Source organism: Gobio gobio (genome assembly GCF_949357685.1).
Source record: "Gobio gobio genome assembly, chromosome: 7".
In the NCBI taxonomy this organism is placed as follows: Eukaryota; Metazoa; Chordata; class Actinopteri; order Cypriniformes; family Gobionidae; genus Gobio; species Gobio gobio.
This window is the reverse complement of record NC_137103.1, coordinates 55,300,056-55,320,055: the sequence shown is the minus strand read 5'-3', so window position 1 is coordinate 55,320,055 and position 20,000 is coordinate 55,300,056. Positions and strand designations below refer to the sequence as shown.

The 20,000-nt window shown below is 41.8% G+C and overlaps 2 protein-coding genes across 2 annotated transcripts in view; one reads left to right on the top strand and one right to left on the bottom strand.

Annotated features, from left to right (window-relative positions):
• Nucleotides 1-16,728, bottom strand: part of lcp1 (lymphocyte cytosolic protein 1 (L-plastin)) — a 37,036-nt gene extending 20,308 nt beyond the window's left edge. Inside the window, exons 1-3 of the mRNA XM_079822435.1 lie at nucleotides 16,513-16,728; nucleotides 7,177-7,266; nucleotides 2,838-3,001 (exon numbers count right to left, since the gene is read on the bottom strand). Of these exons, the coding sequence (XP_079678561.1) occupies nucleotides 2,838-3,001; nucleotides 7,177-7,243 (231 nt within the window). The 5' untranslated portion in view covers nucleotides 7,244-7,266; nucleotides 16,513-16,728. The remainder of the gene's footprint in view (nucleotides 1-2,837; nucleotides 3,002-7,176; nucleotides 7,267-16,512) is intronic.
• lrrc63 (leucine rich repeat containing 63) overlaps nucleotides 16,351-20,000 on the top strand; it is a gene marked incomplete at its 5' end in the record, with an annotated part of 21,422 nt that continues 17,772 nt past the window's right edge. The window contains 2 exons of the mRNA XM_079821824.1: nucleotides 16,351-16,408; nucleotides 16,519-16,591. Coding sequence (XP_079677950.1) covers nucleotides 16,351-16,408; nucleotides 16,519-16,591 — 131 coding nt within the window. The remainder of the gene's footprint in view (nucleotides 16,409-16,518; nucleotides 16,592-20,000) is intronic.

Sequence of the window (20,000 nt, the reverse complement as noted above, 5' to 3'; positions counted from 1 at the left end):
CTTTAAAATGAGAACACTACAAGAAAAGATAGTTAAGAACCACAATATAAAAGGATATCTAAGATACTTCTTGAGTTACAGGCATGCAAACTTGAGGCACAAACACACAAGAAGTGCTTTGTTCCCATTTTTGGTCGGTCACCGTTGGGATATAATGCAACACAGATTGCTGAAGTCAACATATTTCACTAATAGACCTGCCAATCTCTGTGTGAAAATAAAATAATGATGCTGCCATCTTTCTAAAGTCATTTTTACACGCCTGTGATTCGGCTCCAAAATCATCATTTTGACCTCTATTCAGTGACATTTCTGCACCATCAGTGGATCGGATCTCAACTAGGGTCTCAGATTGGCTTATAAAATAATTTAAATTCATATATTATAAATAATATAAGTTGCATTTGTAATAGGTTATTTCCGTGTCAGCTCAATCAGATGTCCCCAGCTAAAAAATGGAGGAAATGGGGAAAGAAAGACATGTAATGGCTGTATATTGACTGAGTAGAGGAGGTCAAAAAGGCGATTTTGGAGATTTGGAGCCGAATCACAGGGGTTAAAAATGACTTTAGAAAGATGGCAGCATCATTATTTTATTTTCACACAGAGATTGGCAGGACTATTAGTGAAATCTGTTGACTTCAGCAATCTGTGTTGCATTATATCCCAACGGTGACCGTTCAAAAATGGGAAAAAAGCACTTCTTGTGTTTCTTTGCCTCAAGTTTGCATGCCTGTAACGCAAGAAGTATTAAAGATATCTTAATATCCTTTTAGATTCTGGTTCTTAACTAACTTTTCTTTTAAAATCCTAAATTGTAAGGCCCTATATGGCTCAAATCCAGAGATATTGGGATGTCAATGTGGTAACATGTTACTTGCGATACCACTGAAAATGGGTAAAATTCAACAGAATGGCAATTTTGGAGATTTGGAGCCGAATCACAGGCGTGTAAAAATGACTTTAGAAAGATGGCAGCATCATTATTTTCCTTTCACATAGAGATTGGTTGGTCCATTAGTAAAATATGTTGACTTTAGCAATCCTTGTTGCATTATATCCCAACGGTGACCGTTCAAAAATGGGAAAAAAGCACTTCTTGTGTTTCTTTGCCTCAAGTTTGCATGCCTGTAACTCAAGAAGTATTAAAGATATCTTAATATCCTTTTAGATTCTGGTTCTTAACTAACTTTTCTTTTAAAATCCTAAATTGTAAGGCCCTATATGGCTCAAATCCAGAGATATTGGGATGTCAATGTGGTAACATGTTACTTGCGATACCACTGAACATGGGTAAAATTCAACAGAATGGCAATTTTGGAGATTTGGAGCCGAATCACAGGCGTGTAAAAATGACTTTAGAAAGATGGCAGCATCATTATTTTCCTTTCACATAGAGATTGGTTGGTCTATTAGTAAAATATGTTGACTTTAGCAATCCTTGTTGCATTATATCCCAACGGTGACCGTTCAAAAATGGGAAAAAAGCACTTCTTGTGTTTCTTTGCCTCAAGTTTGCATGCCTGTAACTCAAGAAGTATTAAAGATATCTTAATATCCTTTTAGATTCTGGTTCTTAACTAACTTTTCTTTTAAAATCCTAAATTGTAAGGCCCTATATGGCTCAAATCCAGAGATATTGGGATGTCAATGTGGTAACATGTTACTTGCGATACCACTGAACATGGGTAAAATTCAACAGAATGGCAATTTTGGAGATTTGGAGCCGAATCACAGGCGTGTAAAAATGACTTTAGAAAGATGGCAGCATCATTATTTTCCTTTCACATAGAGATTGGTTGGTCTATTAGTAAAATATGTTGACTTTAGCAATCCTTGTTGCATTATATCCCAACGGTGACCGTTCAAAAATGGGAAAAAAGCACTTCTTGTGTTTCTTTGCCTCAAGTTTGCATGCCTGTAACTCAAGAAGTATTAAAGATATCTCAATATCCTTTTAGATTCTGGTTCTTAACAAACTTTTATTTTGGTATTCTCATTTTAAAGGCCCTCGATGGCTCAATCCCAGAGATATTGGGATGTCAATGTGGTAACGTTGTTGCGATACCATTGAACATGGGTAAAATTTGACTAATTGAACATGGAGCTGCATTGAGATCCACGTATCTCGGGGATCGAACTGTAAAGGGCCTTGAAAATTAAGATTTCAGTAGAAATGTTTGATAAAAACCAGAATTTAAAATCATATTGCGATGTCTTTAATGCTTTTTGAGTTACAGGCATGCAAACTTTGGAAAAATTAGATTTATTGCACTCAGACAGGTATATTCTATGCAGTTGTTGATAGAATGGATCATTAAGATCATCATATCTCTGGGATTGAGCCATATAGGGCCTTTAAAACGAGAACACTAAAAGAAAAGATAGTTAAGAACCAGAATTTAAAAGGATTTTAAGATATCTTTAATACTTCTTGAGTTACAGGCATGCAAACTTGGGGCTAAAGAACGCAAGAAGTGCTTTTTTCCCATTTTTGAACGGTCTCCGTTGGGATATAATGCAACACAGATTGCTAAAGTCAACAGATTTCACTAATAAACCTGCCAATCTCTGTGTAAAAATAAAATAATGATGCTGCCATCTTTCTAAAGTCATGTTTACACCCCTGTAATTCGGCTCCAAAATCATCATTTTGACCTCCTCTATTCAGTCAATATACAGCCATTACATTTAAAATTTTGGCTTTCGTCACTATTTATGTTTGCTTTCCTTTAGAAAAAATATAAACAAAATCAAATATTTGAGTCTGTAATTTTGATTCAGCATTTGTAAGTGGTCTTCTCTCCCTCATGATGGAGAGTGACCTTTGACCTGACCTTGGAAAACTCATCGAAGGTGATCTTTCCGTCCTGGTTGAGGTCCATGGTCCGGCTGAGCTCCTGGACGATCTCCCGGATGCGGTATCCTGGCAGCGGGAGGTTGGCTGCTTTGAAGAGGTTGGTCAGCTCATCTGTGCTGATGTAACCGTTACCGTCCACATCTTCAAGAAAAGGTCAAAGGTCAGTCTTGCTTCCTCAGCAGCATAACAGCAAATATACAGCATGACCAGTGGAGTCCCAATCACTCTAATGAACGGGTTCTTCTAATCAATCGCTCTAAATGACTCAAATTTAGATTAAGATTGATTTGAATCATTGTTGTTTGAGTATTATTTATATTCTAATATATTTTTAATTAGCTTTTATTTTTACATTTTCAGTTTTCATTTTAAATTTAGTTTTTAATTAGTTTATTTAGCTATAGGGAGTGCAGAATTATTAGGCACGTTGATTTTCTGATCATATTTTTTTTCCAGGCACATTTGACCAATTCCAAACCACAGTAATCCTAATAACTACTATTGATTTAGTATTTAATAATGTATAAGTGATATATAATTGTTCATGAAGGCTGGAAATGAAAATCACCTTATATTCAGGTGTGCAGAATTATTAGGCATGTTTTCTTTTACAGATAAATTGAGCCAAAAAAGAGATTTAACTCAGACTGAAAAGTCAAAAAGTATTAAATGCCCATGAGAAGGATGCAATACTAATGCAATACTAGACATTGCAGTTAAGGCGTGACCATTGGACAGTGAAATGCTCGTTGGGTCAGCAGGATCTGACAAAAACAGGTGGTGAAGAAAAGACACCTGTTAACTGCAAAAGAATGAAGAATTAAGGTGAAGAATTAAGGGTGAAACCATCAGGAACCCTTTAGTCTCCAGCGCCACCATTTTCCAGAGCTGAACCTACCTGGAGTCTCCAGAAGTGCAGGTGTCAGGATCTCAGAGACTTCAGTTAGGGAAAGAATCCTAAAAAATGACCCCCACTAGATAAGAATCACAAGCTGAAGTGTTGTAAAATACATGAAGAAGGTTTTTTTATAGGCTTTATGGACAGATGGGTTGAGAGTGACTCATGAAGGACCAGCACCACATCCTCTAGTACCACTGTTTGAAGAATTCATCTTCCAGAATCTGGCAGTACGTTTTGGGAGTTCATTTTAGTCCATCCTGAAGTCCGTTTTGCAGAGATGGACTAAAAAAACTCCCAAAACGTACTGCCAGATTCAGGAAGATGAATTCTTCAAACAGTGGTACTAGAGCAGCCTTTCTCAAACTTTTTTCAGTCAGGGCACCTTTCAAAAGTGCATAAAATTTCAAGGCACCCCAGTTTAAAATATAATTTAAAAAACACTGCATAACCCAAATTTAAATGCAAATGTCCTGTTTATTTAGACAGGACAGTAATGAACAGAGCATAACACGAACTGTAAATAACAATAATAATAACAACTTTATAGCAACTTTATAGCACCTTTAAAAACACAGGTTTGCAAAGTAATTCACAAAATAATTAATCAGAGACACAAATGCCATAAAACCGTAAGAGGTGGACCGCACAATACAGGAACCCAACAACAAATCCTGACCAGGAGAACTAAACTGAAGTGCAGGATGCAGTTAAAATAAAATAAAAAGTGGCAGACATAACAAAAATAAATAAAATCAGATACAATACGATAAGAAAAAGATCCATGTTCCATGCACCAGAGATAAGCAGGAATGTTTTTCCATATAGTGCTTGTTTTCATCCGTGCCATATGCGCATGCACACACACCCACATACACCCACACACACACAAAAATAATCCGCAACGAGAGATGGAGAAAGATCTACATGCGCGCATGCAGCGCACATACACGCTCACACAAGCCAGACTTTTATGTCAATTTTTCCTTTTTTATTCAAAATATTCACAAATTTGTTAGATATGGCCTGAAATATCGGATATTCCGATTGTCAAATATATACAAGTGGAAGTGTTTTGTCGTTTAAACACCTTTTAAATTGATCGCGTTAGTTGAGCTGTATGCACGATGGGCGCCGCCATCGCCGCCGCAGGCGCAGTTCAGAAAATCGGATCTGTTGGATTTACAAGACGTGAATTCATCCACTTCTCCCAAAATACATAAAAGTAAATGGCAGGTGAACTGGGAGAAGAATAGAGTAAACTTTAAAGTTACTTACACAATGTGTATCTGATATGAATAAAACTAATTATAATGGAAAGGATTACTATTGCCTCTTTATTTTTCATCATTGTGTATTTTACAAACTATAAATGTATTGTTTTTTAGTACGTATATGTATGAAACCTAAAATAAACATTATGTGGCTGAAAACACTGAAAAGTTGTGATATATGACAAGTCTGAGCGCGCCTGTCTCTGGCTCAGTGCAAGCCAACGCGAAAGAACATTTGAGTTTACATTTGAATGAACGTGATGCACTGACCGTTCTAATCACATGTGTGAATGTGTGATCGTACGTGCGAAAGGGTTAAAAAGAAGAAGAATGTATTTATGTAAATTCAAATATATTTTATATAAGAAATTTCATATATTTTTTTTTTTAGCCTACGTAATTTTTTGGCGGCACCCCTGACAAAGTCAGGGGGCACCCCAGTGTGCCGCGGCACCCACTTTGAGAAAGGCTGCACTAGAGGATGTGGTGCTGGTCCTTCAAGAGTCACTCTCAACCTATAAAACCTATAAAGCCTATAAAAAAACCTTCTTCATGTATTTTACAACACTTCAGCTTGTGATTCTTATCTAGTGGGGGTCATTTTTTAGGATTCTTTCCCTAACTGAAGTCTCTGAGATCCTGACACCTGCACTTCTGGAGACTCCAGGTAGGTTGCAGCTCTGGAAAATGGTGGCGCTGGAGACTAAAGGGTTCCTGATGGTTTCACCCTTAATTCTTCACCTTAATTCTTCATTCTTTTGCAGTTAACAGGTGTCTTTTCTTCACCACCTGTTTTTGTCTGATCCTGCTGACCCAACGAGCATTTCACTGTCCAATGGTCACGCCTTAACTGCAATGTCTAGTATTGCATTAGTATTGCATCCTTCTCATGGGCATTTAATACTTTTTGACTTTTCAGTCTGAGTTAAATCTCTTTTTTGGCTCAATTTATCTGTAAAAGAAAACATGCCTAATAATTCTGCACACCTGAATATAAGGTGATTTTCATTTCCAGCCTTCATGAACAATTATATATCACTTATACATTATTAAATACTAAATCAATAGTAGTTATTAGGATTACTGTGGTTTGGAATTGGTCAAATGTGCCTGGAAAAAAATATGATCAGAAAATCAACGTGCCTAATAATTCTGCACTCCCTGTAGTTTATTTTTATTTCAGTTTTAGTCATTTTACTACCATGCATCCACCCACCCTTCCATATCATCCACACACCCATCCATCCATCCATCCATCCATCCACCTGTCCACCCATTCATCCACCCATCGATCCTCCCACCCATCCATCCTCCCCACCCACACATTCATCCATCTGTCCAGTGTCCACCCACCCACCCATCGATCCACCTGTCCACCCATTCATCCACCCGTCCACCCATTCCTCCACCCATTCATCCACCCATCCATCCACCCGTCCACCCATTCATCCACCCATCCACCCATTCATCCACCCATTGATCCTCCCACCCATCCACCCATCCATCCACCCGTCCACCCTTTCATCCACCCATCCATCCACCCGTCCACCCATTCATCCACCCATCCATCCACCCGTCCACCCATTCATCCACCCATCCATCCACCCGTCCACCCATTCATCCACCCATTCATCCACCCATTGATCCTCCCACCCATCCATCCACCCATCTATCCACCCGTCCACCCATTCATCCCCCCATCGATCCATCCACCTGTCCACCCATTCATCCACCCATCCATCCTCCCACCCATCCGTCCACCCACCCTTCCACTCATCCACCCACCCACTCATCCATCCACCCACTCATCCATCCACTCACCCATCCATCCATCCACCCACCCACCCTTCCACTCACCCACCCACCCACTCATCCATCCACTCACTCATTCATCCATCCATCCACCCACACACCCTTCCACTCACCCACCCACCCTTCCACACACCCTTCCACTCACTCATTCATCCATCCACTCACCCACCCACCCTTCCACTCATCCATCCACTCACTCATTCATCCATCCATCCACCCACCCATCCATCCTCCCATCCATCCACCCACCCATCCATCCATCCTCCCATCCATCCATCCATCCATCCACCAATCCTGAATGTGAATGAAAGGGTGTTTGGATGTTCACTCACCGACTTTGCTGAAGGCCTCTCTCAGGTCCTCCATCTCGTCCACTGGGATGTGTTTTGTGTCCGCCATCTTTCACTGTCACAATAGATCACCTGTGAACAAGAGAGAGACTGTGATGTTTCTCCCTCTAAAACGTAGATATCTTTCACATTTATTCTACGTCTTCTTGCAAATCATTTGATTTTTTTTACTGATACACACAGGTTTTATTTCTCAACTGCGTTCACTTAAGACATAACCGGCTGTGTTTACGAGGATATTTAGACATATTTTTGACATAGCTTTGGATGTGTGCACAGCGGGTCTTGCGCTTGAATGGTTTAAAGTTGTTTTGCTCAAGTGTGTTCTGCTAGTCTGAGCTAGTCTCAGTGTTCATGTCCAGCTCCTCGTTGTTTAAATCTCAAATGCACTGGCGCATCTGTTCCCCCATGGGCGTCTGGTCTGAACACCAGGTGTGATCAGGAGCATTGTTGGAGCGCTGCTATTGTGAGGAACTGAAAACCACTGACCATTGACCAACACACACCTGCTCTAAAGTCAATAGTGCAGTGTGTGTGTGTGTTATTTAAAGAGTGTGTTAGTAATATGAGCCTATAGGAGGAGCACAACATGCGTACACTCTGATTATTACACACACAGGGACGCGCAGCAGCACACACATGACAAATATTAAAAATAAAAGGATTCCTCTCTGGAGAACCGATCAGTCTTTCCGCTCTTTCCGCCATGGCGCGAGCACAACTGGCTTTTAAAGGGAAAGGGAGATGAGCAGTGTTGGGGAAAGTTGCTTTTTTTTTTTTTTAAAGACCCAAAATTGAAATAATAAGCTGAAGGAAATGCAAATTCACGCCTGTATAGTAGAGGGTGCCGCTCAAACAAACCATTCTGGATTGCAGGAGAAGAAAGTTTAACACCACCAATAAAAACAAAAAAAAATCTCAAGTCATTTTTGCCTATGGTTTAACTGAAACATCAAAGGTCAGCAGCAAGTACATTGGTCAATAAAGTGACATTAAATGCATACAAATATTTGTTTTATTTAACATATTTAATTATTAGAGGTTTGCGTAGTATTCTGATTTTATTCATATTGAGGAGTACTGAATCTTTATTGTGCAAGTGAGATGAGTAAATGCATGCTCACATTTAGTCTAGAGCTACAATAACCATCATGTTCACACACTCACACACACACACACACAAATAGCGAGGCTATTTTCTCACAATTTCACTCAACATAAGGACAAGAGAGCTGTCAGTCAATAAATGGAAAAACTTGCGTTACTCATTTGAAAAAGTAACTCCAACATTTTTATTGTCAATTTAAAAGTAATGCGTTACTTTACTAGTTACTTGAAAAAAGTAATCTGATTACATAACTTGAGTTACCCCAACACTGGAGAGGAGACTCTGATTGGTTTATACATTAAAACACACCCATGACTCCTTAAGAGACGAGGGCATGGGCGACATTAGGCCCTTTTTTAAACTTCTGCCCAGCCCCCCTAAAAAAATTGTGATTAAACTTTATAACAGATTGAAACTGGCGGAGGCTTCGGCTTCATCCCGTCTTTTAATCTGCGTGTTCTTCAATCCGCAGTGGCGTCGAGCAGAGCGCACATCAGAAGCAGAGGTGTGTGTGTGTGTGTGTGTGTGTTGATCTGAGCTCTCATTGGTCTGTCACCGCTCGTCAATGTCAAAGTATTTGAGAAAACCAATCAAATCAGAGTAGGCGGGCTTTATGTTCACAGAAGCTGCTGAGGCTGAGCGCGAACTTTAGCAGCGCGACTCGACGTCAAGCGAGAGAGATGAAGCTAAACTAAACCTTTCATATTTAACAGCTGCTTCTGTAAGTCAGAAATGTTAAACAAATAACAAAAATATTCAGCCAAATGAATAAACTTTTGTCTAATTTCACCATTTTGATCTGAAATAGGCCTATGTAATGTCATTTATATAATTAACAAACAAGAAAAATTAACAAAGCCGTTTTCTTCAGATTAGGCATAAGATTAATAATAATGAATGTGTGCATATTGTAAATTAATAATTCCATTTGTAGCATTCAGTAAATAAAAAAGCTCAGCTTTTTTCAGTCTGTATTGGGCATAAGATTAGTAATGAATGTGTGCATATTGTGAATTAATTTAATAAATTAAGTTTAGCGTACATCAGTTGATGTACGTGTCTACAAAAATGATAAATAAAACATATAAATATCAGTTAAACATATGTTTACTTTCTTCACTGACAAAAATGGAAAAACTTAATCAGTCATATCTGCCCACTGCTATTGTTATCTAATGAATATTTTGGCGTTCAGAACATCTTAAAATGCACATGTAGATAGAAATCCAACTTTTCTCGAGGGGCCATGGCCCCCAAACCCCCCTAACCTCACATTTGGGATCTCGGTGATTATAAACAAAAGGGATGTACAATATGGTCATGCAGAATAAGGCATTAATATGTGCTTTATAAGTAATATTAAACAGATAATATCCTAAACTAAAGTGCAAATCCTCGAATCGCCCCTGGACGAGGGACTTTTGGACTGTCGTTAAACTAGAAAAAGTGGATCAGACACGCCCTCAGAGCACCTGTGCCATGCGCTCAGATCACTAAAATAGGGCCCTGGATGTTTTTGTGCTAATGTTTTTTGAGCATTATTACAGACCAGGTGACGTTAACGTTACTGGAAGGTTTCCTGTTGTTTTTGCAGCTTTAATCAGTTAGTTCGCCCTTCTGACCCATTCTACCGTCTAAACAACGCAAGGGTTTTGTAATGGCATGAAGATGCGAACATGCCATCTTGAGGCTTGTGCAAGACCTTTCACACAGGAAGTGGCTGCTGCTTCTGGCTTTTGAGTGACAGCATGCGGTTTGAGGAGGAGAAATTCAAAAATACAGCTCCGCAGAGCATATTCATAGCATATGCATGAGAATTGAGAGTGAACATTACAGTACAGTTATGCAGATATCAATAGGCGGATGAAGTCAGCAGAAGTGACTTCCTGCTTCCGAAGGTGTGAGATGTGATGCTCCGTCCTGATGTTAACAAAAAGAGCAGCGTGTCAGTCGTCACGGAAGAGCTTTGAAGCTCAACAGCCCAACGTTTGCTAAACGTTCCCATTAAGTTATGTTTAGGGGCCAAGTTAGCGTTCTTATTATTATTATTCCTTCTTCCACCGTCTATTGGAGAACCGTATGGTAAAAAGTTGTGAAATTTGGCACACATATAGAGAACAGTCTGAAATGTCGTCATAGCAAATTTGGAGTCTCTAACTCAATCCCTCTAGCGCCACCACCTGTCCAAAGTTTCACTCATATTTATGCTAATAACTTTTGAACCATAAGTGCTAGAGACAAAATACATTCCCGCCATTTTGAATTTTCCGGAAAAAATACTTTTGCGAACTCGTCCTAGACTGTTCGTCCGATTTGCACGAAAATTGAACCAGATCATCTTCAGACCATGCTGACAAAAAAACTTGCAATTCAAGTTGATTCGTCAAATTGTTTTCGATAAACGCGCAAACAAATTTGACGTAGCGGTTGCGAAAATACACGTAAGGCTATATCTCCTCAACGTTTTATCGTATTCAAACCAAAATTGGTAAATGTCATCACAAGCATCACCTGAGGCAACATGCAGCGTTTCGGCGCAGCGCCAACTACTGGTCCGGAGATACGAAAAATAGCTATTTTTGCTTATAACTTCTGAACCGTTTGTCCAATTTTACCATGTCGGCCATTTTGGCTGTCATTTTGAGTTATGTGCTAAAATGCTGTATTTTATGAACACATGAACGAATTGTAACAAAACTCGGTATGGGTCATCAGCACGATGCCCTAAAGGAGCCTGAGAAGTTTCGAAACAGCGCCACCTAGTGGAGATATTTTTCTTTTCAAATGCTATTATAACTTTGGGTGTGGTTGACTTATTTTCATGGGAGTAACTTTTTCTGTCTCCTGAATCCTTGCCGAGTCCAACGATACCAGACTTGCCTGGTTTTGGCATATGGTTTGTGCAGCGTTGTATTGTAGCGCTTAAAAAACGTTAGCTGATATCTTCGAAACTGCTAGTCCGATTGAGACGAAACCAGTGTCTGAAGTTTGGAAACATAGGTCAATATTTCAAAGTTTTTGCCCAAATGTCAAAAAATGGATAGTAAGGGGGAGTAAAATCCAATCAAAGTCAGGTGTCAGTCATTTTTTACGTGTTTTTTCATATAAATGTCTATAACTTCAAAACAAAATGAGATCTTTTCACCAAAATTGACACACACATGTATGGACTCACTCCGAGGACACATAATAAAAATGGTGAAATTGTGCCTCTTGGTGGCGCAATAATAGAACAAAACATGAAATTCCCATAGACTACAATGCATTTTTCAGCCTTTTTGCCTAAAATCATCTTAAAATGTGTTTAATTGCTCATTGCTGCCGTTGATCTGACACTCCCAGCCATGTTGGCATGTCTTGTCTTCTTCTTTGCGCTTGGCCCCGATAATGGCTGCTTGCAGATATATTTTCTGAATGTTCTCTTCACGTTAATTTGCAAACGTTATTGGAATGTTACTTTTTGATTGAACGATTCAAACCAACTCTGAACGTTACAGGAAAGTTTGTTCATAACTTTGAGTGAAAAGTTCCCTGTTGGCTGCTTATATCTCCAGCCTATACATGTTTGTAATGTTTAGTTGTGTGGATAATGAAGCGGGCCTCGTTTGTGATTTATGCATGCAAATTCTGTCAAACAGACGCTCATTTAACATGCAAATGTTGCTCTCTTTAACGTGACGTCCGTTCACAGCTCAGATTCTGCTGCACATTTGCATCCTCATGACAGCGATAAGTGCTTTTTATCAGCACTAATCTGAGCATCAAAACTATTTTGGTAGCACTTTACTTTTTTTAACCCTAAAGCCATGTTCTGGACAGGACGTCTTCTGAGCGGTACAAGACTTGGCTACTTTTCCTAAGTTTGCCACCTGAACACACACAAAAAATTGGCTCGATTCTACAATGTTAAGTGCTTGGGGAAAAAAATGGGCACCCATAGGAATGAATGGGAAAAACTGTAAATCCGAGCATATTTGTCCAATAAAAATCAATTAATCCAACACAATGCAGATCATACATACACACAAATGAAGGAGTGAGCCTATACAACATTATCAATGTGGCAAACACACTCACACACACGCACACAAAAGCATTGCATTGAAAGCCATTGAATGAGCTTATAACAGAGTGAGTTTTATTTTTTTATTTTTGTCAAATAAAAAACAGTCACTCACACATACACAAACAAAGGAATTAAATGAGCCAATAATTGGGCAATTAAATAAATAAAAAGTTGTTAAAACATTGGTTTACAGAGTTCAGCCCCATTGAGTTCTATTGCCATCTAGTGGCTGTTGATATTGTAGATTTAAAAAGAAATTAATACCATCATAGGTCACCAGATGTCACTAAAGTCACCACATTTTTATGTTTTGGCTCTCTGGACTTGCTGATATGTTTGTTTGTTTTTTAAACTGAAGTTAAAGAAATATTACATATACATAATACATAAAATGCATAATACATATACATAAAAATAAGCATATTTTACATTAAAAATATGTAACTGCAGTATATAAATAAATAAATTCATTAATACCCCCAAAAATCACAAAAAAAGGCAAATTGATAGAATTAATTTTATCAAAGATGGTGATATAACATTTATATAAAAAAAATAATTTGGAATCACACGCGTGCCCAAATGTTGGCGTGATTAAGGGCTGTAATGCGAGGGTGGCTTAAGGGTTAAAACATGAACTAACAATGAACAAGTTTCAAGTTTCATTTATTCATAAAGCACATTTAAAACAACCTTGGTTGACCAAAGTGCTGTACAAAAGGATCTACACTCTAAAAAAATGCAATTGGGTTGTTTTTACCCAGTGAATGGGTCATTTTAACCCAGCGGTTGGGTTAAATGTTTGCTTAAAACAACCCAATCGCTGGGTTAAAACAACCCAATTGCTGGGTTATTTTTAACCCAGCATTTTTTTAGAGTGTATAGGTTGATTCATCTCCAACATGAACATACACATTCACAAGACTTTAAAAGCACTGTTTTCATAGATAAAGGCAAAAGCTCGGTCACCCCTGCATTGCAGTCTAGATCTGGGTGCTCGTAAACTACACATTTAATACATTTTTAGCATTAGAATTAGAGTTAAAGCTCATGAATGTGAACGTTTTTATTAACTAACATTAACATGGGTTAATAAAAGCTGTAAAAAAGACATATAGGTGAATGCATTAACTCGGTTGGGCTTGTTGTAAAGTGTCACTTGAGCAACTGTTGGTTATTTCAGTATCATTTCAAAATGTCCGCCTTTCACATGTGCTCTGATCTTCCTCTTTCAAAAGTACATTGTGCTTAGTTTTAGCCTACAGGTTTTTTTGTTACTTCAAAAGATGTGTTTGTGCAGTAAGATGCTCACTGGATATGTTCTTATGAGGGCCGGATTCACGAAAATCTTCTTAAAGGGATCCCCTGGTGTTAAGACTTGTATGGCTTAATATAACATAAATGATGTCTGTTACTGAAATATGTAGTAGAAAACCCACAAAAGATCCACGTTATTTAAAAACCATTATATATTTGGACAATGGGCGGCGCCATTTTGTTTGCGTTCTAGGTTGATGGGCTAGTTTGTCACTAGGCCAGCACTCTCACTGGCTGAATCCGAAATCGCCCCCTATACCCTCAAATAGGGCATTATTTGAGGGCACAGCCATTTGTAGTAGTGATTCACACACTCATTTTCATTCACTCATCAAGTGAACTGGATTAGTGGATAACGTAGGGAAAAGTGATTGAGGTTTTAGGGGGCGATTTCAGATTTAGCCCCTGTCGTGGAGACTGACGAGGACATAACACATCTCGAATGAGACAGAGCAGTGTGTGTGTGTGTGTGTGTGTGTGTGTGTGTGTGTGTGTGTGTGTGTGTGTGTGTGTGTGTGTGTGTGTGTGTGTGTGTGTGTGTGTGGGCGCGTGCGATCTCGATTGAGACCCTGTCAGCCGATCTGTTGGTGTGTGTGTGTGTGTGTGTGTGTGTGTGTGTGTGTGTGTGTGTGTGTGTGTGTGAGAGAGAGAGAGAGTGTTTGTGTGCACGTGTGTTTGAGTGTGTTTTAAATGCAATTACAAAGCAATTGATGGGTTTTGTTTAACTCTGAAACATTTTTCGAGTTGTGTTGTGGTAAAAATATCTACGGGTAGCGGCAGTTGATTGCCGGATTCCACCATTCTACGTCATCGATCTAGAACGCAAACAAAATGGCGCCGCCCATTGTCCCAAATAAATAATGGATTTTTTAAATAACGTACATCTTTCATGGGGTTTCTACTACATATTTCAGTAAGAGACATAATTTATGTTATATTAAGCCATACAAGTCTTAAAATAGGTCTTGTAAAATAGGCGCTCTCTTTATAAATAAACCACAGATTTAATCTTTGTACATTCTCACCTGAAAAAGTCGTAAAACTACAATTTGTGACACATTAACAGTAGTATTTTTAAATTACGGGGGATTTCTCGTCCGCTATTGACGCTTGCTGGTTGCTGGTTTTATAATCGTCCATATGGTGCTATTAGTTATAAATATTATATTTCGCTAGCTACTGTTATGTTGTAATGCTTACTATTTAAAACAACCCAATAAATTCGTTAAACATCTTACATTTGGGTGTTTAAGATAGGTTGGAGGTTATCCTAACTTTAAGTTATTTACGATGATTTTAAAGAACATTCTTTTCGTGAATATGAATACTTCTTAAATTTTATCTTTAAAATGATAAGAAACATTCTTAAGAAAAGTTTTTGGGAATGCAAAATAGTTGTTAAGTTGATAAGAAGAAATTGGCAGTTAAGAATAATTTCATTCTTAAGAATGTTTTGTGAAAACGTCAAATTTACAGTATGTTACACTCTAAAAAATGCTGGGTTAAAAACAACCCAAGTTGGGTTGAATATGGACAAACCCAGCAATTGGGGTTTTGTCCATATTCAAAAAATCTCACACAGAAACTCTGGGATTCAAAGTCTCATCTGTGTTAGTTATTAAATTAAATGGCAAGTTGGGTTGAATATGGACAAACCCAGCAATTGGGTTGTTTTAAGCAAACATTCAACCCAATCGCTGGGATAAAACAACCCAATTTCTGTGTTTGTCCATATTCAACCCAACTTGGGTTATTTTAAACCCAGCATTTTTTTAGAGTGTAGTTTTTAAGTGTAAATTAAGAGCACATACTGTGATTTTACAGTAAATTACTGTCTACTATTGCATTACTTTCACAGCTGTCATTTCACGATTTTTTACTGTATAAATTATACAGGACAGTACTCGGTACTTTACTGTGATGCAATTAGTAGCCAGTGATCTATTTTGTACAGAGTGATCTAATCCATTCTGCTTCTGCACGTCCACACACACACTTTGCAAAGGTGTGAATAAAACGCTAAGGCTCCTTTCTGAGATGTAAGATGGCGCACAGATGCTGTAGAGCGAGGCTTCATATCAGTAACTTCATGCACTTGTTGCACAGCTAAAACCACAGTTTCCTGTTTCACTTAAACAGCAGCACAAAGCTTCACTTCTGCTTCAGATTACACCGAAGACTCAAAAACCCCCCAACGTTTTACACAAACGGCCACACACACAAACTCTGGGATATCATCTGCGTTAGTTATTAAATTAAATGGCATTGGCAAATATAAGGCGCTCGGATAACAAACATATGTACGTTTTGCTAACATTCCCTTTAAGTAGGGTGACCATATTTTCATTACCGAAAACCAGATACTCAAAGTTTACTCAATTATTCATTTCAATACGTTTAAAGTATTTCTGTATGGATAGAAAATTGTTATATTAGGGTCATTTGGTCACGCTACTTTAAGTTAATGCTCTCTAAATGCTCATTTTAAAATGTAGTTTAAAAACGTATTTATGGCGAACATTCCATTTTGGAACATTACGGAATGTTACATTTCTCTGAACATTCCGAAACTTGTAACATTTAAAAAAAAAAAAAGACAAATGTCCAACTACCTATATTTTACATTAATATTCAACTTAATCTGTACGATGCATCACATGTGAAGATGAAGCTCAAAACATGCACAAGCATCGGCTACACATCATCTGATCACGATGTGAAAGGTCCAGGCAGTTTCTCAATCTAAAGCATGCAGCATGTGGGATTTACTCACACACACACACACACACACACTAGACAAACACAGATTGTGATGTGCATCTCTTACCTGCAGACGGACGGACAGTGGCGTTCAGGGTGGATCTGTGTCTGGTCAGTTTCAGAGGTGCTGCAGAGACTCTTCAAATGTGAGAGGAAGGAAGTGACATGGCTTAGACGACAGTGGAAACAGGAACACACACACTCTATGTCTTTATAAGGTAAAACGCTTGACATCTGCACACAGCGACAAACATGATTGACATCCGACAGCATCTGACACAACTCTGAGATTTAACAATGCTGAGGTTTGATCTTGTGAAACGGTCAATTGAAGAATGTAACCACACATTTGGGTGTGCAAATGTCATTGTTTAAGAATCAGGAAGAGACGGAATCCATATTTGACTAGATATAATATACTCATGAGTGTCATCAGTAATGTGTCATGGGTTTTTATTTCTCTCAGGGCATTTTTTTTACACATACTTTTCCATTAAAGATCGGTACAACGCAAACGCTCACGCTCCCTCCAGTCTACCAGAGTCAGTCTGATAAATCTGATTATGGACAAAATGGACACTGTGGAAAAACGAGCAACTGTTAGTGGGTGGGATATATTAGGCAGCAAGTGAACATTTTGTCCTCAGAGTTGATGTGTTAGAAGCAGGAAAAATGGGCAAGCGTGAGGATTTGAGTGAGTTTGGGCCAGATTGTGACGGGTCAGAGCATCTCCAAAACTGCAGCTCTTCTGGGGTGTTCCCGGTCTGCAGTGGTCAGTCTCTATCAAAAGTGAAGGACCAGTGGAGAACCGGCCACAGGGTCATGAAGGACCAGTGGAGAACCGGCCACAGGGTCATGGAGGACCAGTGGAGAACCGGCCACAGGGTCATGAAGGACCAGTGGAGAACCGGCCACAGGGTCATGAAGGACCAGTGGAGAACCGGCCACAGGGTCATGGAGGACCAGTGGAGAACCGGCCACAGGGTCATGGAGGACCAGTGGAGAACCGGCCACAGGGTCATGGAGGACCAGTGGAGAACCGGCCACAGGGTCATGGAGGACCAGTGGAGAACCGGCCACAGGGTCATGGAGGACCAGTGGAGAACCGGCCACAGGGTCATGAAGGACCAGTGGAGAACCGGCCACAGGGTCATGAAGGACCAGTGGAGAACCGGCCACAGGGTCATGAAGGACCAGTGGAGAACCGGCCACAGGGTCATGGAGGACCAGTGGAGAACCGGCCACAGGGTCATGAAGGAACAGTGGAGAACCGGCCACAGGGTCATGAAGAACCAGTGGAGAACCGGCCACAGGGTCATGAAGAACCAGTGGAGAACCGGCCACAGGGTCATGAAGAACCAGTGGAGAACCGGCCACAGGGTCATGAAGGACCAGTGGAGAACCGGCCACAGGGTCATGAAGGACCAGTGGAGAACCGGCCACGGGGTCATGAAGGACCAGTGGAGAACCGGCCACAGGGTCATGAAGGACCAGTGGAGAACCGGCCACGGGGTCATGAAGGACCAGTGGAGAACCGGCCACAGGGTCATGAAGGACCAGTGGAGAACCGGCCACGGGGTCATGAAGGACCAGTGGAGAACCGGCCACAGGGTCATGGAGAACCAGTGGAGAACCGGCCACAGGGTCATGGAGGACAAGTGGAGAACCGGCCACAGGGTCATGGAGGACCAGTGGAGAACCGGCCACAGGGTCATGAAGGACCAGTGGAGAACCGGCCACAGGGTCATGAAGGACCAGTGGAGAACCGGCCACAGGGTCATGAAGGACCAGTGGAGAACCGGCCACAGGGTCATGGAGGACCAGTGGAAAACCGGCCACAGGGTCATGGAGGACCAGTGGAGAACCGGCCACAGGGTCATGGAGGACCAGTGGAGAACCGGCCACAGGGTCATGGAGGACCAGTGGAGAACCGGCCACAGGGTCATGGAGGACCAGTGGAGAACCGGCCACAGGGTCATGAAGGACCAGTGGAGAACCGGCCACAGGGTCATGGAGGACCAGTGGAGAACCGGCCACAGGGTCATGGAGGACCAGTGGAGAACCGGCCACAGGGTCATGAAGAACCAGTGGAGAACCGGCCACAGGGTCATGGAGGACCAGTGGAGAACCGGCCACAGGGTCATGGAGGACCAGTGGAGAACCGGCCACAGGGTCATGGAGGACCAGTGGAGAACCGGCCACAGGGTCATGAAGGACCAGTGGAGAACCGGCCACAGGGTCATGGAGGACCAGTGGAGAACCGGCCACAGGGTCATGGAGGACCAGTGGAGAACCGGCCACAGGGTCATGGAGGACCAGTGGAGAACCGGCCACAGGGTCATGGAGGACCAGTGGAGAACCGGCCACAGGGTCATGGAGGACCAGTGGAGAACCGGCCACAGGGTCATGGAGGACCAGTGGAGAACCGGCCACAGGGTCATGAAGGACCAGTGGAGAACCGGCCACAGGGTCATGAAGAACCAGTGGAGAACCGGCCACAGGGTCATGGAGGACCAGTGGAGAACCGGCCACAGGGTCATGGAGGACCAGTGGAGAACCGGCCACAGGGTCATGGAGGACCAGTGGAGAACCGGCCACAGGGTCATGAAGGACCAGTGGAGAACCGGCCACAGGGTCATGGAGGACCAGTGGAGAACCGGCCACAGGGTCATGGAGGACCAGTGGAGAACCGGCCACAGGGTCATGGAGGACCAGTGGAGAACCGGCCACAGGGTCATGGAGGACCAGTGGAGAACCGGCCACAGGGTCATGGAGGACCAGTGGAGAACCGGCCACAGGGTCATGGAGGACCAGTGGAGAACCGGCCACAGGGTCATGAAGGACCAGTGGAGAACCGGCCATAGGGTTATGGAGGACCAGTGGAGAACCGGCCACAGGGTCATGAAGGACCAGTGGAGAACTGGCCACAGGGTCATGAAGGACCAGTGGAGAACCGGCCACAGGGTCATGAAGGACCAGTGGAGAACCGGCCACAGGGTCATGAAGGACCAGTGGAGAACCGGCCACAGGGTCATGAAGGACCAGTGGAGAACCGGCCACAGGGTCATGAAGGACCAGTGGAGAACCGGCCACAGGGTCATGGAGGACCAGTGGAGAACCGGCCACAGGGTCATGGAGGACCAGTGGAGAACCGGCCACAGGGTCATGAAGGACCAGTGGAGAACCGGCCACAGGGTCATGGAGGACCAGTGGAGAACCGGCCACAGGGTCATGAAGGACCAGTGGAGAACCGGCCACAGGGTCATGGAGGACCAGTGGAGAACCGGCCACAGGGTCATGGAGGACCAGTGGAGAACCGGCCACAGGGTCATGGAGGACCAGTGGAGAACCGGCCACAGGGTCATGAAGAACCAGTGGAGAACCGGCCACAGGGTCATGGAGGACCAGTGGAGAACCGGCCACAGGGTCATGGAGGACCAGTGGAGAACCGGCCACAGGGTCATGGAGGACCAGTGGAGAACCGGCCACAGGGTCATGGAGGACCAGTGGAGAACCGGCCACAGGGTCATGAAGGACCAGTGGAGAACCACTGAA